Source organism: Peromyscus leucopus, chromosome 8b (genome assembly GCF_004664715.2).
Source record: "Peromyscus leucopus breed LL Stock chromosome 8b, UCI_PerLeu_2.1, whole genome shotgun sequence".
Classification (NCBI taxonomy): Eukaryota; Metazoa; Chordata; class Mammalia; order Rodentia; family Cricetidae; genus Peromyscus; species Peromyscus leucopus.
This window is the reverse complement of record NC_051086.1, coordinates 69219320-69243792: the sequence shown is the minus strand read 5'-3', so window position 1 is coordinate 69243792 and position 24473 is coordinate 69219320. Positions and strand designations below refer to the sequence as shown.

Here is a 24473-nt window from a genome sequence, read left to right as displayed (position 1 = left end):
CACAACTTTCTCCTGAGTTGTAACTTTTTTCATTTGAGGTATGTGGGGTGGGATTTTAACAATTCCACATTTTAAAAAGAGACTTTTATTTATTTTTATATCATATGTGTGAGTGTTGCCTGCATGTATATATGCACACCACACACATGCCTGGTGTACACAGAGGCCAGAAGAGGGTATTGGATCCCCAGGAACTGGGATTTACAGATGGTTATGAGTCACCATGTAGGTGCTGGGAACTGAACCTGCATCCTATACAAGAACAGCAAACACTGCAAACCACTGAGCCATCTCTATAGCCCTCAACCTCTTTTTGAGACAAGATCTCATGTAGCCCAGGCTGGCCTTGAACTCACTATGTAGCAGAGGATGACCTTGAGCTTCTGATCCTCCTGCCTGGACCTTCTGAGTTCTGGAATGTAGACATGCACGCCAACATTTTGCTATAAACTACCAATCTTCATGGTAAAATTAGGCTCCAACACACTGAGTTTCTAGGATTAGTGAATACATTTAACTAATTCCTCACAAAAGCTCTCACTTATTTTTATTTACTAATTAAAAACATTACTTTTTGTATGCATGAGTGTTTGTCCTGCATGTGTCTGTGCACTCTGTGTGTGTGTGTGTGTGTGTGTGTGTGTGTGTGTGTGTTGTCTGCAGAGACGAAAAGAAGGCATTAGATCCTCTGGAACTAGAGTCACAGACGGTTGGGAGCTACATATGAGTGCTGGGAATTGAACCCGGGTCCTCTGGAAGAGCAGCCAGCACTCTGAACCATATCTTGAGACTTTGCTTCCTACAGCCCTACAGTGAAGGTCGGCAGCAATGCATGTACTCCCCACGTGCACACGGAGCTTATTGAAGTCGTCTTTTGCAAAGCATAGGAAACCACAGACATTTGTTAACAAACTGACCATCTGAAAACTATGTGACGTTCAAACATGCTTCTCAGGTTAGGAAGGGGGAAAGAAGCACAACCCTGTCAATAAATAAAAGTTCACTGAAAATAATCTCAAAGCCTTGAGTGCTGGGTCACTAACACATGGACAGGGAATAGCAGCGGCTCTAGCGGAATCCACTGTAGCCTTGGTTTTCAAATTGCAAATCACAATTCACTGAAGTATCAGGAAACCAAAGCAGTGTGCCTAGAGAGTGCGAGCATGCACATCTGGGGCACTGTGCTGAGAAAGCCTGAGTATTTGGGAAACTGGGCCAGGACGTAGTATGTATCTACAGCAGAAAGCGAGGGGTAAAGATTAAGCATTTCTGGACAGGCCCTGGTGGATGGAACCTCTCCTTGACTGATAATTTAGTAAGGACCACAAAGGAGACTAGACTGTCACTAGCAAAGACAGTCCTTCTTGGCCTTGAGAGCTGCTTGTGAGTCTGCAATCCTTGGACTGGGATGCTGTGGTCTACACACAAAGCCTGGGCTCATGGTGTCAAGTGCTGGAGAAGACAAGAAGGAGTGAGGACTCTGGACTAGTGACTGGAAGAGTTAAAGCTGAAAATGGACTCCATGTGTACCCAAGTGTTTATTGAAATCCTCTTTTTAGAAGGAGCATTAAATTATATATTTACCTAGATGCAAAACAATTGGATAAGTCGCTATTTTGTTTGTTTTAAAAATGCTATTTTTTTTTTTTGAAGAAAAGGCAATATTGAAAGGAATGTCTGCTAAGCAGGAATTAGTTGGGTTCTTTTGTAGGAGATGACTGAGAGGGGAGGGGCTTAGGGAGACACATTCCGGGCAGCAGACGGCTATGCAGAGCCTTGCATGTGGGCAGGCTGCCAGGGACCCGGCCTGACTAGCTCAAAAGCAATGGGGATGGGTCTGGAGAGGGGGGGCCTAGCCAGTGGGTTGTGCCTAGAGAAGGAACTGCTAAGGTCATGGCTGAGCTCTTACAAGTGTGGATTTATCAGCAGGTGTCTGGATAGACGGTTCTGGAAATCAGGAGAGAGCCTGGTCTTCATCAGTTTACCCATGACTATAGCTACAGAAGTAGAGATTGCCTTGTGCAGAGGGAGAAGGGAAGGGCCATGAGAAACATACAGAGATGAGAAGGAAGAGCCAGAAAGGGGCCAAGGGACAGCCAGAGGCAGCAAGACCCAGCAGCTGGAGAGATGTAACCAGCCCTGGGAGGTCTCCCAGGCCCAGGTGAAGGCCCCCAGATGTCCAGTGATGACTCCAGGGAGGAGAGTGGTGGGTTGGGGACACAGAGCGCTCCTCTTTGGCTACAGGATGTTTAGGATCTAGGTGGTAGGAAGTTGACAAGTTTCTCAAATGATAACCATTCTCTGACCGTGTGAGCCTAGATGGTACGGTAGGAGATTTGAGGAGAATGGGGTGGGGGTTGAAACAGTATGGCTGTAGAAGGGAAGTGGCTGATGTCAGGACGGAGACTGAGTATGTGGACTAAATAGACAGCAGCAAAAGCAAAAGGGTCAGAGAGCTGGGGGTCTCTGAAAGAAGGGAAAGGCCAGAAACCCATCAACAAGCAGGGACCGTGTGGAGCTTCCGGCACCTAGGTGGGTGCAGACCTCAGTGAACAGTAGGCACCTAGGAAGATCTAGACCTCAGTCAACAGCTGGCACACAGGTGCGTGCAGAGCCCCGAGTCCCTAGACAGGTGCCGGATGTCTGCTACAAGCTGGACTCTGTTCCAGGCACTGGTCTGCTGTGAAGGCAGGCACCGGCTGACACTGAAGGACAGCCCACCAGACACTGCAGAGCACAGCTCAGTGGTCAGGTCCACAGATCTGCGGAGGCTCAATGAGCAGCAAGTGCTGTTTCCCAGCAACACAAGAGCCGGGCTAGATGACCTCAAGCTGGAGCTTTACGGAAAGGGATGATGGAGAGGTAATGGGAGAGAGAGGTCCAGGGCGACCAGAAAGAAAGCAATCTGGCCAGTTACATCACAGAGGGACTTGCAAATCACACGTGTAAGCTAATCAGAGCCACTGGCCACCACAGAGGGCTGAACTGACATCTGCATTGCATGGTCCCCACATTTTAAACAGATCTTCTCAAACTTCAATATATACATGCTACAATTCGGATGCTGGGCTAGAGGCAGAGCTTGGTGGTCGAGAGCTTGCTTAGCAAGTGTGAGGCTCTGGGTTCAATCCCCAGCCCTGGTAGAAGAAGGACAAGTGCAGAAGCTGACTGGCCAGGGCTGGACTCTGCATATCTTTTTGCTTCTCCGGCTCTGAGGATCAGACCCAGGGACTTACACATGCAGCCTCCTCAACCAGCTCTGCACAGCTCGTCAGCTCCTGGGCACTCTTCAAAATGATTTTCTTGGCTGGGCGGTGGTGGCGCACCCCTTTAATCCCAGCATCGGGGAGGCAGAGGCAGGGGATCTCTGTGAGTCCCAGGCCAGCCTGAGCTACAGAGCAAGTTCTAGGACAGCCAGGGCTACATAGAGAAATCCTGTCTCAAAAAACCAATTTTTTTCTTCTCAATTAAAAAAAATGTATATCCCCATTATGTACAACATGATGTTTTGAAACACATATACATTGTGGAATGGCTAAACAGAGCTAATTAACACACATTACCTCACATACTTACCTTGTTTTTTTAGTGGTGAGAACATTTACTATGTATCTGCCTAGCTGTTTTCAAGAATATGGTACATTACTATTTACTAGAGCCAATATATGGTGTGACAGATCTAATTACTCATCCTATCCAACAGTTCTCTACTTCCCTGCTTTGGACAGCAGGCTTTTCCTTTACTTGTATGACAGACAGCTCATTTGTCCTATGGTCCTATGCCTTTTTGTGAGGCACTGGAGCCAGCCAACTGTTAGGCTTTTAGGCACCCAATGACCTATCTTTGGGGGCTGATAGTTTGTAGTAAACAACGATAATGGAGGTTTTCACACTACTGATAGCCACAAGTCAGGGAACAGTCTGTGTGGGGGAGGGTTGTTTTTGGTTTCCCTTTGGAGAGCTAGCTGTTAAACAATTTATATACCCAGCACTAGCCAACCCACCATTAACAGTGTTAACACTGTTACAAGGGCCTCTGTGTCAGGGGTCTGGAGAGCAGGTTCTGTGATGGCCTCAGCTGCAAGCTGATAAGGAGACATCAACATGAAGGTGCCTGGGGGAGGCCCTGAGGCCCTGACTTATCTGTACACCAGAGTACCTAACAGAGGCAAACACTCAGTACCACCCTATCTGCGTGTCCCTGAGTCACCAAGAGAAGGAGAGCTGGAAAGAGAAGAGAGAGGTGTTATGGGCAGAGTGACCTGCTGGAAATTCTCGTCTATGGGCACTGTCCTTTCCTGATCATCCCTGGCCAGGCCTGTCTCGGCTGTACAGTGGATATATTCACTAGAAAAAAAAAAATGGATAGTGCATCTCAGCCACAGAGAAGGAAACTGGTTAATTTTTATTTCATTTGCTTACTGACCTAAAAAAATGGAGGCAAATTAAAACAAAACAACCATTCACCTAATATGGCCAAATGAAAACCAATGGGATCCCTTTTGGTGACCATTTGAGGAAGAAAATGGAATCTTACTTCTGGAGAAAAAAAAGGGGGGAGGGTGGATCTATGTTTTTGACCTGTGGGGTATGCCCTTTTCATTTCCTCGTTTTCTTTGAATTTTATTTAATTTCACAAGCCTGCTTATTAAGACCAAACTCTCCCGAGTCCCTCAGCTGTCTGGCAGATAAATCACTGCCAACTTTGCTCAGGTTGCTCCCCGTGAGGCTGATGTTCCAGTGACTAAATATCCCTGCCAAACTGCCCACCAGATGATGCTGAGGTGTCCTCGAGGCTTTGAAGAAGGTGGTGGCAGATGAAGCCATTTCAGGGGCTCCCAGCCCTCGGAAGAGGGAGACTCCTGGGGATGAGTTCAGGGACACAGGCTTTGGTTCATAGGAACCATGGCTGGCCAGGGGTCCTCACACACAGGGAGACTCCTGGGAATGAGTTCAGGGACACAGGCTTTGGTTCATAGGAACCATGGCTGGCCAGGGGGCCTGACACACAGGGAGACTCCTGGGGATGAGTTCAGGGACACAGGCTTTGGTTCATAGGAACCATGGCTGGCCAGGGGTCCTCACACACAGGGAGACTCCTGGGAATGAGTTCAGGGACACAGGCTCTGGTTCATAGGAACCATGGCTGGCCAGGGGGCCTCACACACAGGGCAAGGCTGTGCTACAGCCCGGTTCAGAAAGCATCTGTCATTGAGGTTAGCTCCCAGGGAGTTCACACTGGCACTTGGGAAGGAGAAGAGCTGCTATCTCTGATGTAGAGGGAGAGCAGAGTCCTTGGGATGGATTTGCTGTGCATTTGGGATGTGAGGGTACAGAAGGTCTATGTACGTGTGTGCCTGGTGGAGGGGTACAGGCTGCTGCAGCTTTGGAGGTTCACATCTCCTTTCCTTCCAGGGGTGGCAGAGGTTAGAGTAGGCCAGGCCTCTGAGACAGCTGCCATCTAGGGCCTCATAGGTGCTCCCTATCCCTAGCTTAACTCCTCCCACCCAACCCATCCACTGCACTCTGCAGGTGCCAGTGACTGTCTAGGCAGGACCCACTAAGCTGTAGAGGTGCTACACCTCTGCCCTTTTAGTAAAGGAGCAGAAGAACTAGCCCAGAGATGCAGGGGTGGGCACCCTCACCGCTGAACCTAATACCCGAAGGCCCCAGAACCCACAGAACAGCAGGGCGGATTGCCAATGTCAGGCGCGTCACACCAGCCACCCCAGGGATTCTAAGCTTCTCCTTACTGAGTCCCTCTTCTACAGGAGAGTGGAGCAGGGATGGGACAGGTCACATCGGAGATGATGTTCTTAGTGGACTCAGATGAGAAAGAGAAGGCAGGCCTGAAATCAGGGAATCAGGATCTGTTTAACTCACTGACCTCAGCAGACTAGGACAGGGCCTGTTGGGTGGGTGATAATGCAGGGCTGGAGCATTAGTAACAGTGGAGAGAGAGAGAGAGAGAGACAGGAAAGGAGAAAGAAGTGTTTTAGAAATAAGAGAGGCAGAAGCCTGTATTATAGCAGAATGGAGATGGGATGACTCTGTGTGTGTGTGTGTGTGTGTGTGTGTGTGTGTGTGTGTGTGTGTATGTGTGTGTGCGCGTGTGCGTGCACACATACATGCACTTATATGGGGGTAGGGTTCACTTCTAGCCAAAGGATGTCTTAAGATTACCATGTGGATACAGGAAGCCACTTCGGACTTACTGGACTCTCAAAGGTCCTGGTCTGGAGTAAAAGGCATGTGAAGGAAAAGCTGTGTGTGGGGGAGTGCGCTTGAGCTAGCCCTGCCTGCCTGCTGGCAGGTCCCAGGCCTCAGAGACTGGAGCACAAAGGGAAGATATGCTACTACTTATGTCTTCCTTCTCTGAGGTGTTTTTTGGGAATGACTAACAAGTCTGTCTGTCTGTCTGTCTCTCTCTCCCCTGCCCTGTAGAGTTAGGGATCATGCAGGCCAAGCAAGGACTCTGATGTTGAGCTACAGTCCCAGGCCTACAATTGTATTTTTCAGGGTATTTTTGAATGTGGCTCCAGGGGGAGAGGCGGTTCTGCTGGGAACCCTCCTTCCTACAGGATTCTCCAGTGCCAGAGGCTTCTGTGATGGGTAGTGCCTCACAGTGGTAAATCACAGAAACAAATGGTTAACAACGTGCCCTCTCCTCTCCAGCTCAACCCCACAGTCGCCAGTCACAACCAAGGTTAGAAGTCTGCTGACACCTTTACCTGTTCCGGATCCTACGACATCTCGGCTTGGTGACTCGGCCATGGCATCTGCGAGCCGTTCCCGGAGGCCTTCCTCTGTGTGCTCCACGGACGACATGTGCCGCAGCCCGAAGCCCTCAGGCCAGCTCCCACACACTTCCAGCAGGGTCACGCTCCGGTCAAAGGTACCTGTGACGCAGATGGGACATAAGAAGTTGAGTCCATGCCTTCAGAGGGCACGCTGTTCTCTGTCTACTCGCCACCCATGGCCTGTCATGCCCAGAGCCACGTTAGTCTTTCAACCAGAAGGATGAAGGGTGGGTCATCTAGGAAAGGGAATGTGTGAGGCTGAGGACAGTAGCTCACTGGGCCAGAGAACACTTCCATGAACGACAGCTACAATCGCTGAAGCACCTGGAGTTAAAATGGTCTCTGAGAGGTGATGGGGTCCCTCTGGTCTTCAGAGACTTCTGAGAGCTAGGGCAGAGGGAAGGAACCCCTTCCCAGGTTCACCCCAGACAACTCTGCCATTCCCTGACATAATCACTCTCCACCTACAACCTCAGGAGTGGCTACAGTGACGGATGTTGCTCATTTGATGGAATGCTTTCCTGGCACACGAGACTGGGCACAATCCCCAGCACCAAACTAAGAAACCTGGTAGTACATGCCTGTGATCCCACCACTTGGGAGGTAGAGGCAGGAGGATCAGAAGTCCAAGGTCATCCTCAGCTACAGGGTGAGTTTGAGGCCAGCCTGGACTACATGAGACACTGTCTAAATTAAAAGGCAGCCTGGGGAAATGGCTCCGTGACTTAAGTCCTTGAACACATGCATGATGACCCAAGTTTGGATCTCCAGAACCCAAGGAAAGCTGGGTGCGGAGTGTAGTGGAGCATCCATAATCCCAGGGTTCCTATGGTGAGATGAGAGACAGAGACAGGAGAATCCCTAGAAGCTGGTGGGTGGGCTAGCCTGGCACACACAGCGGTAAACAACAAAGAGACCCAAGCAAGGTGACGACTGACACTCGAGAGTCTCCTCTGACCTCCACACACATGCTGGCATACATGTAAGTGCACGCACACACCACCACCACAAAGATTAACGGGGGAGGGGTACGTAGTCTAAACAAAAACAAAACGCATGCTAAGTCACTGTGTACTATAACCTATACCCAGCCTCATTTACAGTTACGGCTTAGCGAGGTCAAGGGCTCACAGTGAACAGCAGGCTGCGAGAGCCTTGGTGCCAGGACTCAGATGTGCTGATGCCTCGGTCTGGAACTGGTTCTACCTCACTGCAGATCGGCTCCCAGCCGCCAGGGATGCGGGCATGTGCGGGGTACCGTTTCAGGGATGTGAGCGACACAGCTGGGTGATAACATCTTCAGCTAGGATCCTTCCTTAATCCAAACCTGCTCCCGAGTTCCAGAAAGTACACTGCGTTCCGCTGAATGCCAGGATTAGATGTTACGTGCAAGATCACTTCAAAGTCTGAATTCAAGAGATTCGACTTTATTCTCGGCAAGTTCACTGAGAAAGCTTATTTCATCCGGTCTCTCTTGGAAAGAGATTATGGTCATGGTCTGTTGCTTTAAGCACATACCATTTCCCTCTCGATTAGGTAACTGAATCCACTACTTTTATTGGGCTTGGTTCCTGCCAGCTCCAGGGGGACCAGGAAAAAATGCAAATGCCGATGTTTCCCCGAAGTTGAAAGTACATGAAACGCACACTCTTTATCAGGTCTTGTTTCTCCTCTTTGATCAGCCGTCAGGAACTATCTTTCCTCGGTGGGCAGGACTGGGTAGTGTCAGTGCACACTCGTGGCCACTGACAGGTGGTAATAGAGAGGGTGCGAGCCCCGGCCCCGGCGGGCGGCCCTGCCTGTGATAAGGGCCCCAGCATGGAGGTGATAACCGTAGTAAACACTCCGACAGCCGGTGCCTCCATACATCAGCAAAGTGGGCCCGATAATCCTGAACTCTCTGACCAGACAAAGGCCCCTGGCTGGCCGGCTGGGATTTATATGTGTGGCAAGGGTCACTGCCGGCTCCTGAATTTCATCAGGCAACTTTGGCTTTGATTTATTTCTCACCTAATTGTGAAGCCGATTCCTGGCACAGGGAGAGTGGACAGCATCTACAGAGGCACCTCCCCAGGAAGGAGCCTGCCTTGAGATTGTGGTCCTTTCCATCAGTTTATCAGGTGGGACCTCAGCACAGGGAGCTGCCCTCCACTGGACAAGATTAGGACGGGGGTCTGGAGAGCCAGGCGACGGAACTCGGGGGTGGACAAATGAACAAGAGGGCTGAGGCCAAGTCAGGGAGAAAGAAAAAACATCCGAAAAAGGTTATTGCAAGAGGGGTTTGGGGAAGAGACGGACCAAAGAACAAGAAGGGTTTGGGAGGAGGACCCAGTCCACAGATGGGAAACACCAGGGGAATATGTACGTTTTCCGGTCTTGGTTTTGAGACAGGCTCTTACTACGTAACCCAGGCTGGACTTGCACTGGCAACCTTCCTGCCTCTGCCTCCTATGGGTTGAGATTATAGACATATGTCAGCATGCCAGCTAGTACATACTATATGAAGGGACAAAGTACCAGGAGAAAAGAATCATGAGTGGGTGTTAGGAGTGGAGACTGGAGACCGACCTCGGCTAACACACACACACACACACACACACACACACACACACACACACACACACACACACACACACACACAGAGTCTGACCTGAGTCCTGCCTAACTCAAGGCAGGAGCCTCAGATTCCTCACCTACCAGAACTCATGTAACCTCAGAGCCGCTGTGGGGGCCGAGCTAGATAAGAGAAAGCTCCTGACACGTGAGTGCTTGTGGACATGTTAATCCGGGGGTATGGCTCAGTGGGAGAGTCTCTGCATAGGATGCAGGAGGCCCTGGGTATGAGCCCCAGCATTGCAAGTGATAATAATGACAATAACTATCTTGATGATGGCAGTAATGCCAAGTAAGCACACCCTTTTGCCGCTGCAGGCGGCATCATTCATTTCGGCCATCACAAGGCTCCTGAATGGTAGTACAGGTATGGCCTTACGTACAGGGGAGCTGAAGCATGGAGAGCTTAAGTGACAGAGCCGGAGCCTGTAAATGACACATCATTAATTATCAGTGTGGAGCTCACCTTGTTAGCTCCCATGGTGCTTCCTTTAGTGGCACCTGCTGTGGAGAACAGGAATATGTGAAAACCACCTCTGTCTTCCCTAATGGGTTTGGAGAATGCCTGTCACCTTCAAGCAATGCCTTTCAAAAGCCTGCCCACCCTGAAACCAGCCCACATTCCTTCTAGTATGGTAGTCATGGTGATGACTCACCCTGTCTACCTGGTGGCACTCAGGAGAACACAAACCAACAGCTCTAGTCTCCAAGCATGCGTGCAGCTAAGATGCCGTGGGCAGGCCATGGGAGAACCAAGAGTGATTAGCCAAGGAGCCCTTGCTCCTCTCTGCTGCCCGGGGATGCAGAGAGGTAACCACCTCCCTCCTCACCCTGCTAAGCAGAGGCCCTGAGGAGGTGCTGATTCCCTTTCCTGGGCAGCCCTTGTCTGGAGTGAGAGCAGAGCTGCAGGAACCTGGGGATCAGCAGGTGCTGGGTGAAGAAGCTAAGCCCTCGGAGGACGAGGTCACTTCTGGCACTCAGGAAACTGCCAATCTTGTCAGTGTTGACGGAACAGCTGTCCTTCATTGGACTGGCCCAGAGACAATCCCTTGGACAGGGGATGTTTATGTCCCATTATGGAGACAGGACTGTTTCATGGGGCCAGAGAATGCTCACCTAGAGCAGGCTATTTGCAACCAGGGCCTGCTGCTGAAGATGTTTACAAGGCCCTCTCATGCCTCTGTTCCGTCTGACTCACCCATTCATCAAATACTGATCAGTGTCCACTGATAGGAGTCAAGCCTTCTTCTGAGGAACGAGGAAAGAGCGTGAGGGGGAAAGCGCTCTGGGGAGCAGCAGCTACCCCATCTCCTGAGCTAGAGAGGCAAAAGGTGACTGGTGTTAACTGGTCTTCTTTTGGGAACTTTTCCCTCTAGAGCTGTCTCCTACCTTATTAATTCTCTAGATTTCATTCTCTAAGGTTGAGTTCAGGTCTGATCTGCTTGAGGAAACTACCGGAGGGGCAATAAACAGACTCCCAGACTCTGACAGTGTAGACGGGGACTTTATCTTTTGCAGCAGAGTTGGAGAAAGTATAAGTTTATCAATAAAAATGTGTGACTGGGTCTGAGGGTGCAGCCCAGCAGTTTGCTTGAAGCTTTTCATTCAGTTATGAACATGAACACACACACACACACACACACACACACACACACACACACAGAGAGAGAGAGAGAGAGAGAGAGAGAGAGAGAGAGAGAGAGAGAGAGAGAGAGAGAGAGATAAGTACTATAGGGCTCGTTAGTAAAAGGCCTATCTAACAAATATGAACTATATAGGGCCCTACATAAGGGTTTAGTCTCCAGCACTGGGAAAAAAAGTAGTATGTTTACATACAGAAAACTGTACAGGCAATTTCAGAGTTTTTAGGGATGGACTGAAGCACAGGGTCTCAGGTTAATATGGGGACCCTACAGATCATCCCCATCTCCATCCTGTTCACAATCTTGGCCCTTCTGGGTAGTTTGGAAGTTCCTGAGGACTTGGATTCCTCTAGAGTTAAAGAACTCCACTGGCCATGCTCGTTCCAACAGACTCGGGAACTGACTGACTGGTCATGGTCACCTGAGAAAGGTGACAGCGACTTCAGTCAACAGCCTCTGGACTGAGGGCCATGGCCTGACCATTTAGGAGAGGCAGAAAATAGAAGTAAGATTAAAGAGGAGGAGGAAAGCATAGATGGTAGGTAAGTGAGCAGAAAGGGACAGCATCTCACTCTGCGGCTTTCGGTGCACTCAGAGCTGAAGGTTCTGGGATGTGGACGCAAGCCCGTGGGGCCTTGTCCTGCAGGTGGGCTTCCGAATCCTGATTCCTAGCTTGGCATCCTGTGCAAGTCACTCCTCCCGGGTTCTTGGGTTTCACAGACTCACTAAAAGGTATGCTGTGGCATCTGGAGCACTGGCACCTTGGGGACCGGTGCGGAGCTCGTGTTCTGCCTTTGTGTACTATCCTCAAAGGGACCAGGAGGCCCTGGGTAGAAGTGAGTGGGGCAGGCGAGATGCTTCATTTTGCCAATTGTAACTAACCACACTCTTGTTATTTGTGTCAATTCGATTCATCCAGGGTTGAAGTTTGTTGCAAACCTCCTATGGAAAGGTTCTAGCCACCAGAGAGAAAAGCCACACACCAAACGCAGAATCTGGAATAAACAATGCTCCTCGAGACATGAGCCCTTCCAGGTGAGTTCGCTGTGATAAAGATGCCATGACAACTACGGCCAGGGAGCCATGGGCATCTCCTTGCCCCACTCACCAGACTTCCCTGACCTGAGCTGAAGCCCTGTGGGTAGCACTCCCTTCTCAACTCTGGGGCTGGCCATCAGGAGCACAGCTGAGGACATTAGCTTCCTCTGGCACACCAGTCAGTTTAACACGTTAACCTGACCAAGCTAAAGGATGCCCAGTACCTGTGAAGCATTTCTCATTGTTTCTGCGAGAGGGGAGCAAGATGCTCCTCCCTCACCAATGTGTGTGTGGGCACTGTCCCACCAAGGACCTGACTCTAATGCAAAGTGGAAGATGAGAACATTTGCTCTCTCTGAGCTGGGATAGTGTCTTCTCCTGCCCTTAGAACTTGGTGTTCTGGTCCTAGGCAGAGATAGTGTCTTCTCCTGCCCTTAGAACTTGGTGTTCCTGGTCCTAGGCCTCTGGACTTGTAGACTTCCTCAGGTAACAATGGGACTCCTCAGGTTCCATAATTATAAATTAATCCCCATAATAAGTCTTTGTCTGTCTGTCTGTCTGCCTGCCTGCCTGTCTATATACATAAACTCCCACTGGTTCTATTTCTCCAGAGAACCTTGATTACTAGGTTGGTTACTAGCTGAGTTGTGTCCCCAAGCGTGTGTGTGTGTGTGTGTGTGTGTGTGTGTGTGTGTGTGTGTATTTTTTCAAGACAGGGTTTCTCTGTGTAGTTTTGGTTCCTGTCCTGGATCTCGTCTATAAACCAGCTGGCCTTAAACTCACAGAGAGCCGTCTGGCTCTGCCTCCTGGGGGCTGGGATTAAAGGCATGTGCCACCACTACCCAGTTATCTCAAGCGTGTTTAACATGTCAGTAGTATGTTATACTGTGGAACAATCTTTGTACACTGTAAATATGTATTATTCTCATTGGTTAATGAAAGAGCTGACTGGCCAATAGCTGGACAGGCAGAGGTTAGGTGGGACTTGCAGACAAAAAGAGAGCACAGGGTAGAAGGTGGAGTCACCAGGAGATGTGGAGAGAAGCAAGATGAACATGCCATGATGAAAAAAGATACCTCCATGTGGTAAAGCATAGATAAGAAATATGGGTTAATTCAAGTTGTAGGAGCTAGTTAGTAACAAGCCTAAGCTATTGGCCAATCATTAAATCTCTGTGTGGTTATTTGGGAGCAGCTGGAAGGACAGACCTGACCAGTGGTCCTGATGAAAAACTCCACCTACAATGTTATTTATAATAGATTGACTCATGTTAGAAGGGTAGGTAGGGTGAGAGGATATGATGATTTCATCTTTTCCTCTTAATCCTTTAGGTTGGTTCCCAAAAGAACTCCATTCACATGCTGCACAACAATGTTTTGGTCTACATAGAAGATGGTGGTCCACAGGCTGTGGTGGTGGCGCATGCCTTTAATCCCAACACTCGGGAGGCAGAGCCAGGTGGATATCTGTGAGTTTGAGGCCAGAGTGGTCTACAGAGCGAGATCCAGAACAAGCACCAAAACAACACAGCAAAACCCTGTCTCAAAAAAAAAAAAGAAAAGAAAAGAAAAAGAAAGGTGGTGGTCCATGTGCTGTGGGATGGTCTGTATGTCAAATTGCTCTGATTGGTCAATAAATAAAACACTGATTGGCCAGTGGCCAGGCAGGAAGTAGGTGGGACAAGGAGAGAGGAGAATTCTGGGAAGCGGAAGGCTGAGGTGGGGAGACACTGCGAGCCACTGCCATGACCAGCAGCATGTGAAGACGCCGGTAAGCCACCAGCCACGTGGCAAGGTATAGATTTATGGAAATGGATTAATTTAAGCTATAAGAACAGTTAGCAAGAAGCCTGCCACGGCCATACAGTTTGTATGCAATATAAGTCTCTGTGTTTACTTGGTTGGGTCTGAGCGGCTGTGGGACTGGTGGGTGACAGAGATTTGTCCTGACTGTGGACAAAGCAGGAAAACTCTAGCTACATCCATGAGTTAATGGAACTGCACAATTCATCATCAAGTGATATCACAACCATCCTCACAGTGCAATGCATCATGTACAGGTCTATTTGGATGTCAGCAAAAACACATCCATTATGCTTTCAGTCACACAGAAGTATGGTGCAAGCAGGGCATGGAAGCTCATGCCTATAGTACCAGTATTCAGGAGGCTGAAGCAGGAGGATTACTATGACTTCTTGATTAATCAAGGTTATAGAATAGACCCTGTCTCAAAAGAACAAAAAGGGGGCTGGGAGGGACATGCTCAAAGTATATTATATACATGTATAAAAATGTCCTTATGTAACCCAGTACCATGTACAATAAAGATGCAGCAAGGGGGTAAATTGTTAAAAACAGTACTCACAATTATGTGCAGTATAATACTTGGTAGTGATAATGAATGCTGTTACTACTTTATGTATCATTGCCACTTCAGAGAGCATATTCCTTTTACTTATTAAAAAAAGTTAACTGTAAAACCATGCTGGGTTCTGCATGCAGCAGACTCCATAGCTTGTGTTTACTGTATCTCTTAATTCCAAGAGACATCAGAGCTGCATGGCTGTAATCCCTGTACTTGAGAGGTTGAAACCAGAGGATCACTGTGAGTTCCAGGCCTGTCTGGACTACATAGCAAAATCCTGCCAGACAAAAAAAAAAAAAAAAAAAAAAAAGTGTATGTGTGTGTGTGTGTAAGACAACATCAAGTGAGTGACTTGTATGTGCTATTTTGATTTGTACAAGTAGGCTTAGGGTGGTTATACAACACATCACCAGATGATAGACACATTTTTCAGAACCTACCCGTTCATTACATGACAGATGACTGTACAATCCACACCCACAGACAGATGTGCTACACAGCAAAGGGGCCCCGACTCCAGCTGTCCGTTACGACACATATGCATGTATGTATAACATGCATCTATTTTCACTCAGATTATTTAGTGATTTATGACAATCAGCAAACCATGTTAGTTCCATATGCAGACACTTGGCTGTGGGGCTTGGGCTATGGCCATTAGGTTGTTTTGAAAAGATCTGCTCTTCCAGCTTTGGAAGTGAACTAAGAAAAGAGAAAGGCAAACAAACAAACAAAATACCAGCATGGTAAAGAAACACCCGAGCTAATACTGACTGCCAAGAGACACTGACTGCCAGGTGTGATGGTGACATCTTCCTGTTTTCCAAAGGCCCTTAGAACCACTGTGAGAGAGGACAAGTTGCTGGTCAGAGACTCATGGACCAGCCTGCCATGCAGAGTCAGTATATGGGGTGGGGCTGAATTAAACAATGGGACATTAACAGGGCATTGCTGAACAGTGATGGGGGCACTAAGCATTTCGTGGTGATTTAATACAAAGTGGTCACTAGGACACTGAGGCTACTTTTATACTGGGCCACATCGATGACAATGCACATGTTAAAAGTTAGAATACAGATTATGAATCAAGACGTTATAACCAGAACTCTCCCCGCCACTTTCCCTGTTACTCTAGGCAAGGCCATCTGTCCCTGTGGGTGTCACCATATCAAGTATAAGGGAGTGACTCCCACCTAAGGGATTCCCATCGGCACTAATGGCGTCAATGTCATTGTCAATAATACGCCAACGGAGCATCGGTGTGATGATGTCTGAGCTAACTTAGGGTAATAGCTACCAAATCTCATTTCCTACAAACAGATAACACAACCAAGCAGCAGCAGCACAGCAATCTTGTTTTTTAACAAATTAAAGGCACACGATAAGCAGAAGACCCAGGTTCAAATGGCAGTTCTTGTTACTTTCTCACTTTGTGACCTGAGGGAAGTCATTTCCCCAGTGGCGGGTGATTTGGTAACCTCCAGTGTCCCACATTCGCCTTCCCAAACACACGTCCAGTTGCAGACTCCCAATGTGATCTTATTTAGAAATAGTCTTTGTGCCAGGGAGAAGGCTCAGTGGCCAAAACACTTGCCACATAAACGTAAAGATCTGAGCTTGGTTTGGGTTCCCAGAACCCACATATAAAGTTGCATGCCTTTGTAATCCCAGCACTCCTAGAGCAAGGAAAAGGAGCTGGAGACAGGAAAATGCCAGAAAGTTCATGGGCCAGGTAGTCTGGCTTATGCAGTAGCCAACTATGAAAGGCCCAGTCTCCAACAGGAGAGCAAGTGAGGGCTGATATCTGAGGTTGTCCTCTGACAAGTGTGCTGTAGCTTGTAACTGCTTACACTTACACACACGTACGTATGTACACACACACACACACACACACACACACACACACACACACACACACACACACCCTGACACCCCGACAGACAGACCCTCTGACACAGAGAATTAACAGGTGTAACGAAGGGTTTCAAGATCACACTGGATCTACGGCTGTTGTCATCATAAGAGAAAGAGGGAAGTCACAGACACGGAGGGAGGGTGACCATAGAGAGACAGAGACAGAGGACATCGGCAGACCCCAGAAGCTAGAAGAGGCAAGGGAGAGTTCTCCTCTGGGATTTGGGAAGGAACATGACCCTGCAGATACATTGATTTTAAACTTCTGGCTTCTAGAAACGGAAAAGGATACATTTCTCATGTGGTTTTGTTTTGTTTGTTCTGTTCTGTTCTTGAGACAGGGTTTTACTATGCAGCCCTGCTTGGTTTGGAACTTACTAGGTCAACCAGGCTGGTCTTGAACTCAGACACATACCTGCTTCTGGAACTAAAGAGCTGATGTGAATGACAGTTCAGCTAGCATAAGAATGAAGAAAGCAAAACGGTTGGAGGCCATTGTTTTGGACTGAGATCTTGCATTCGGCCCTCAAGAGACCAGAGCAAATCAAATGGAGTCACTCGTGAGAAACGAGAAACGGCACTGATTAAACTGCCTGTAAGGAAGTGGACAGGTCTCAAAACAGACGAGCTTTTCCTGAAAACAGGACACTCCAGTCTATAATCAGTCAGTGCAATAATCCATATGACCCTGAAAAAACAATCTTTTAATCCTTGAAAGAAAATAAAGGAACCTTTAGTAGCCTGACGGTCACCAGCCGGCTTCCCCACCGGCTGTTTCCTTGCCCCACCTCAAAAAATCCTCTGCTGTGACACCCCCCCCCCCGGGAGGGGGTTATTGTTCCCATCTGTAAAAAGGAGATGCCTCCATTCATAAATTGCAATCAAAAGTCAATTAAACTTGTTTTTGTTGTTGTTTTTTGAGACAGAATTTCTTTGCCTAGCCCTGGCTGTCCTGGGACATCAATTAAACCTGTAACTAAACTTGTTATGATACTGTGTTTGGACAAGTAGCTTGTAAAATGGGTACAGGGCCCATATAGAAAATGACGTCATGGCTCTGTGAGTGGCTGCGTTGGGGGAGCACTCTGTGGAAAGCTGAGGAGGGGAAGGGGGCTCTCAGGTGAGAATAGTTCGAGGGACGATATCAAGGCAGGCAGCCGCCACATCAGCCTCTGGCCTGGGAATGATTTGCTGAGGACGTGTGAGGTGTACAGCAAAAGCCTTGGATGGGGAATCAGAGCACAAGGGTGGGCATGTGTACCCCACTTCACTGAGGATATCTCCTAGGGCTCCAGAGGGCAGATAAAGTGGCTCAACTGAAGGTTACCTCTCCCACACCCGAGGGTGGGGGAGGAATTCCCACTCATTAACTCCTTTTTTGAGATGTGTCTCACTGCAGTCCTAGATGGCCGGGAATCAAGGCAGGCCCAGTGACCTCAACCTCACAGAGACCCACCTGTCTCTGGCTCCTGAGGGCTAGGATTGAGTCGGCACCACAGCTCCCAACATTTTAAAACAGTGAACAAGGATGGACTGAGGCAGACTACGCTCACAAGGCTATCACGGGGAAGAGTTCCTAAGGGGAATTTGGCGATGTGTATTAAGACTAAAGCTATGTCCAAGCTTGGAGCTGAGACTGCCCCTTCTGGGAATGTACTCAAGGAACTGATCAGGAAGCCAAAAATCCTTCACAAATCAAGATTCTCACTGCCATTCTAACACATTCTAACACACCTTTCAAGAAGGTGTGTGTGAAGTCTATGATAAGTTATCACTCTGTGGTGGGTTATCAGACTGTCATGAAGAAATGATCTTAAAAGGGAAGTTTTTTTGTGGGTGTTGGGGATTTGAACATAGGGCCTTGTCTGTGCACCCTACCACTGAGCTATGCTCACCCTGTGCCCTGGGAATCCTTTATCCTATGTTAATTGCACCTACGTGGTGGTTCATAACTGTCTGTAACTCCAGTTTCAGGGGGTCCAACGCTCTCTTCTGTCTTCTGAGAGCACCTTTAACACACGCGCCTGTACACACACACACACACACACACACACACACACACACACACACACGATTAGAAACAAATCAAATTAACAAATAGTAAAAACTTAGGACAAATGTTAAACAGGATTGCCTCTGGGTAAGCTGGGTTGTAGGAGACACGTCTGCTATTTATTTTCTGCCATTTTACATGTAGTTCCTGTCGCTTCTGTAACCAGGGAGAAAATGGCTGAAGAGAAAAATGGCTTGAGAACAGCATTCAGGCCGGGTCGGAGGCTGCTGAAGCATGTGAGGGAGGGCCTGGACCTGCTAAGGCGCCGCCCTGGCCGTCCTGCACAGCGCTCGACTCCGTGGGAGGCAGGTGAGCTCGAAGCTCCGAGGCTGACTCTTCTCCCAGTGGCCACGGCTGGCTGCACGCAATGTTGACTCACCCCTGTGTACACACGTTATTTCTCTTTAAAGTGTGTCAGGAATGTGAACCAACTTGCATTGAAAAATGGCAGAAACTGTTCTATCTCTGTACAAATTCATACGCCAGTCAGAAAGGGCCAGAAGAACAGGTCTAGAAGGGATCTATTTGAGAAGCCCTTTACTTGTGTTCCCCTGGCCCAATCCTCTGGATAAACAGGGCCCAGGTACCAAGGAAACCTTCTTCGATGACCGGCCAGGAATGTCTGGTCCCTTTACACATCGCTAGGTCACCAGGCAGAACCCCTGTGGTCTGCCTGTGGGTCTGAGACCAGTCATCACTACAGCCCCGATAGACAGCTCCCCCTGGCTCTACACTCAGACAGCCCTGGGCTGCAGAGAACAGGAGAGCTCTCCAAACCAGGCAGTTGCTGGCTTTTTCCCAGGCGGGAAGCAACGATCACTGTAGCTAGATCGCAAAGGCACCATTTCCTTGGGTATGCTCTGGTCTGCTGCTGAGATGGAGGGTCAGTATCCACCGTGGCCCAGGTTCCTACATCGAGGCTTGGAGTGCTCTGCTACACAGATTCAGGAATCTAGCAACTCCATGGAGGGGAAAACTTCACAGAACTATATTCTCAGGATAGATAGCAAGCGCCCAAGCTGGTTTTTCTAGGACAGTCTGTATTGCCAAGAGTGAGGTCTGGGATCAGAGGGATATCAAGAAAGGAGAAGAAAGAACATTTGCAGAGCCAGTGTGGGACAGACATGGGTTTATGTAGACATATCTCATTCAAAGGACCCCTACAATTCTGGTTGATGTTATAACTTCCAATTTATAGACCAAAGAACAGAGGCAGAGGGAGGTAGAAGATAATGTGAGGGTATGGTCAGGATTCTCTGACTCTGGGATCTCCCAGTGCCAAAGCCTGTCCTTTCCCCAACGAGATTTGTGATGGGATTCAGTTTGGGTCAGACTGGAGCATTCCCACTAAAACATAAAATTTGTTTTTGACACACAGCCGCAGCGCCCGAGAGGGGGTTATTTCCTCTTCTGCAGCAAGTGTCTCCCACTGAACCAACCCCCTAGCCCTCTGTTCCTGAGTTAGAAGGTGGCGCTTTCAGCTGGGCAGTGGGAGTGGGATTTCTGTTCTCCACAGCAAAGCCAATGTGCAGTGCTCAGCTGAGAACTCCAAGGTCAAACTTGGGGCCAAGAAGCCTTGTTTCCATTACTCAACAAAGATGTTTCAAAAATCATCAGTACTGGGCCGGCAAGATGGCTCAGCCGGTTAAGGAGCTTGCTGCTAAGCCTGATAACCTGAGTTTAATGCCTGGGGCCCATATGGTACCATAGTTGATCTCTGACCTCTAATATAAGCATACAGTGGCATCCACCCCCCACCACAAATCAAATGTAAGGAAAAAAAATCAGTGTTTATGACTTCTTCAGGTATGAAACTAATATCCACAGACACAAGTGGCTTGTCTTTGGAAGCATACTGGATGCCTGACCCTCTTCTCCGAGAACCCAATTCCTCAGCTGAGGCGTCGCTGTCTCCTCGGCAGGCTGAGGTTGTCTGCAGGCCTGGCTTTGCAGGGCCCGGATGCTGCCTGACCTGAATGGGTTTCAAAGGCCTGGGAGGGACCATGGGCAAAGTGGCTCTCACATCGGAGGGAAGGCTGTCTGCTCCTGGGAGCTTGTGGCAATGCTTGTGAAAGAAGAAAGGAACCTGTCCTGCAGGGAGGGGAAGGTATCTGTGCTGCTGAAGGTATTACAGTGGACTGCTTACTACACTACTCGGAACAGTTACTTAACTATAACACAGACTTTACAAAATCCTGTTCTCAGCTAGGTGTGCTGGTGCATGCCTTTGATCCCAGCAGATGGATCTCTATGAGTTCGAGGCCAATATGCTCTACAAAGTGAGTTCCACGACATCCAGGACTATGTAGAGAGAGACCCTGTCTCAAAAAACAAACAAAACTGGTCTGTGGCTCAGGCTGGCTTTGGAACTGCTGGGCTCAAGTGAACCTCTGCCTCAGCCTCTCACATACTTAGGACTACAAACCAGCACTATTTCTGTCTGTAGTGGGGTCAGCTTTCCCCCACGTTTGCCACGGGAACCCATCAACGCGCTTATCTACTCTGAGTAAACAGAAGCACACCTAGGGCGAAGGATGCCATTTAGCTGGTAAAGTGCTTGCCTAGCATGTGTGAAGCCTTGAGACTGATCCCTGGCCCTGCAGAAACAGGGCTTGGTGGCACCTGGGATGCAGAGCGGGAGGACCGAGCATCCAAGGTCACCCTTGGTTACATACGGAATTTGAGAGTTGGAGGCTAGTCTTGGCCAAAGAGCCTACTTCGGAACACACAAGCAAGCAAGCAAACAACAAGGGAAGCAGACTGAGCGGCGGGGGCTTGGAGGAAGTCTGGCCTGGTCTGCTCTTCACACATGGAGCGCAGTACAGAAGGGCAGCTCCTTGCCTCTGAGACTGCAAAGGGGTGGTGTCGGGCCCGTGCAGGGTAGCCACAGGCAGTGCTGTTTGCACAGAGGGGAGTTCCTGGGGTTAGGGTGACTGGGGCAAAGAGGGGGCAGAGTGGGGGGGCCCTGGAGCCAGTGCTGCTCAGAACACCTCACACTTTCACATGATGACTTCACCTGGACTATGGGAATACAGCAGCTTCCTCCACAGACAGACCCTGCCGCTGACTCCATTTCACAGAAGAGCATACTAAGGTTCGGAACCACCTGCGAGGCTCCCAGTAGCCACTTGAGGTGGGCAGAAGTTGGCTCACTGGGTAGACTGATGACTGACACGTACTTGCTGGGGACCCTTGTCTTACAGGGACTTCTCTGACAGCCTCCCCTCTTGATCTCGTCACATATGGGCGTGGCGTGGGGCCCAGCCCGGGATTTCTTGAACTGATCACATAAGCTGTGTCCCAGGCTCTTCCACACCTGAAACCAGCCAGTGCCTGGGAACTGTCATTTCCTGTCTCGACATGTCAAAGCTTTCTGGCTGGTCACGCTGACTCAGCTATCCGGGCATGGAAGCCAGGGAGGGTGTAGGGAAAAGTTGAGAAGCTTCAGGAACACACAGGGTGAGCAGTGAGGCATAGAAACCGTAACAATGACAACAATACTCTGCTGCACCCTCAAAGCTGTGACCCTCACAGAGTACTTTCCCAGGCCTGTATGCCCTTAGTTCTCACAGCACCCAGGGGAGAGAGACAAGGAAACTGCCACCGGTTCTCACCTCATGCCTAGGGGAGCTCAGGGAAGCTTAGGGTGAGGCAGGGCCTAGCTTGGAGAAACCCAGTCTTGGGCCGTACTCTGTTTACTACTCAGAGTGTGGTCCGGCCTCTGCAGAGGGAGCTGTGGTACTTGGCAGTTGGTTAGACAAATTTCAAGGCAGACATAGAGGCGATTATCTGTAATTCTAGCAGTAAGAAGCAGAAATGCAGGACGATCACGTGTTTGAGGCCAGCCTGGGCTACAAAGTGAGATCCTAGGTTCAAAAAAACCTTGGTGTTGGGGAGGGGAGAACCACTTCAGATCCTACTCAGGTTTCCTGTACATGAACTGCATCTCATTAGATCTGGACAGAGCCTGGGCATGTAGCTTAGGGGGGTGCTTGCCTACATGCACCAAGTCCTGTGGGTTAAGTCCCAGCACCACATACACTGGGTGTGGTGGCACAAACCTGTAATCCTAGCACTTGGGAGGTAGAGGCAGGAGGATCACAAGCCCATGGTCATCCTTGGCTATGTGGTGATTTTGAGGCCAACCTGGGCTACATGAGACCCTGTCTTCAAAAAACTACAAATACCTCCAGGACAACCAGCACATACTAAAGCTGGAAGGTCCCGGCTTATCCCACCATAGCCTGTCTTCTCCTAAAGCATTTACTAGCTGTTGGTCTTTTATAGAGTCTAGCTGGTTCTCAGTACTCTTCTTACAACAAGACACTTGAGGCCCAGGCTGGGGATGGGACATGGCCTGTGACAGATCAGGACAGGCACGTTTGTCTTGAAAGCAGACCTGGGTCCATCACACTGGCTTAGTTACCCAGTTGACATTCAGTGAGCCTCCCTCCAGCAGCATGCTATGGGCCTGTCGCCTTGGTCCCATCCAGCCTCAGTGTTGAATCTTAACCCAAGTTCTGTGGACCTGAATGAACATTCTCTTTAGGTAAGCTAGGGAACGCCCAGCCTTGTGCTTCTGTATCGGCCTCGGATAGGAGGGTAGGGCACCTGGGCTGCCTGTGCACCCACACAGGGCGAGCCAAGGTTCCTGTCATCTCTGTTCCCTCCCTCCCAGGCCTCCTTGCTTAGAGGGGAGACCTTGCTAACCCCAGCTTTAACACTGCACAAGCCAGTTGAGGGGCCTCATAAAAAGCTCACTTCATTAGTAAGTGTGAAAAATGCCCAGTCCACTATGTGAACCTGGTTATGATTTCCCCTTGGCCCATTGGCCTCACTGTGTGCCAAGTCTGACATCTGTGGGTGAAGAGATTCCTAGGCCGGAGCCTGGTCCAGCCCCCACCCCACCCCAGCTGCTTCCCCTCACTTCTACTCCATGGAGGCCAATCAGGATGTTATTCATTTCCCTCTCTAAGAGGCCAGTTCAAAAAGGCCAGGAGAGCCCCCCTCTTCCCCCTTCCTTGTTAAAAAAATGCCAGTTCCTCCCATGAGGAGGAAGCAACATATTTTGTTTCTGCTCCATCTAGGCAAAGATCAGATTTATAGTCAGCCCAGAAGGACTGCTAGTGCGTGTAGCTACCTAGCTATCGTTTTATCTCTGGACCCGAGGTATGCCATGGTCTAGAGGAAGAACAGATTCATCCATAAAGAGAGGGGCACCAAGGCATCCCAGGAGGGGCCTGGAGGCCTCATGTTACTGCATCAGACACAGACCTGCCATCTAGCCTTGAATTAGGGGGAACAGCTGGGCAAAGGAATTAACTTCTCCCTATATTTTATTTGAGTTTTAGAAATGCCTTGAGGGTTGAAAAGCTACTAAAATAGTTTCCTGCTATCCCTCAGCCTGCTGGGAGAAAAGTATGTAAAAGTAGTGTCTTGTAGAAATACCCGCCCCATGGCTCAATGGGCTGCTACCTCACCCCAATCTTCCTGGGCCAGCCATTAACTTCTTCCAGGCAGCTTAGGAGGCCTGGATGGCACCAGCATTGGAGTCCTCTGACACAGGAGGTGTCCCTTTTCTCAGGGTGCAGAATGGGGGAACATCCCCTTTCCACCCAGCCCTGCCTTTGGAGCCTGCTCTCAGGGCTGATGGCAGCTGCTTGGATCCTCTGAATCTGGCTGGAACTGCTTCTCTTCACTAGGCACCATTTTAGACGTTGCTTTCGAAGCCACTGTGTGTGGAGGCGGGCCCTCTGGGGAGATGAGTTGATGAGGCCACAGACTTGCTACTATGCAGAGGCCTCAGTCAGGCCAGGAGTAAAAAGTAGAGGGCTAAGTCCAGCTCCGCTGTGTCCTAGCGTGAGACTTGGTGCAGACAAGCCTCCTGGGACCTTTGCTTTCTCTGCTGTGCAAGCTGACCAATGTTGCTAGTTATTCCTAAGTCGAAATCATGCTAAGATTCAAATGCAAGTGCAAGTGTATGCTGCAGAACCTTTGAGATTATCGTGTATTATCAGAATGTAACAGACTGGTTTTACTTCCAGAAG

General features: G+C 49.3%; 1 protein-coding gene and 1 long non-coding RNA gene across 9 annotated transcripts in view; one reads left to right on the top strand and one right to left on the bottom strand.

Annotated features, from left to right (window-relative positions):
- Bcas3 (BCAS3 microtubule associated cell migration factor) overlaps window positions 1-24473 on the bottom strand; it is a 502957-nt gene that overhangs the window by 17786 nt on the left and 460698 nt on the right. For all 8 annotated transcript variants that reach the window (XM_028878299.2, XM_028878296.2, XM_028878294.2 and 5 more), the window contains one exon: window positions 6732-6899. In XM_028878299.2, the coding sequence (XP_028734132.1) occupies window positions 6732-6899 (168 nt within the window). The remainder of the gene's footprint in view (window positions 1-6731; window positions 6900-24473) is intronic.
- LOC114699289 lies at window positions 6809-13570 on the top strand. Its single transcript, XR_003735497.2, has 3 exons — window positions 6809-6895; window positions 11976-12091; window positions 13427-13570. It is a non-coding gene; the product is annotated as an uncharacterized LOC114699289 (long non-coding RNA).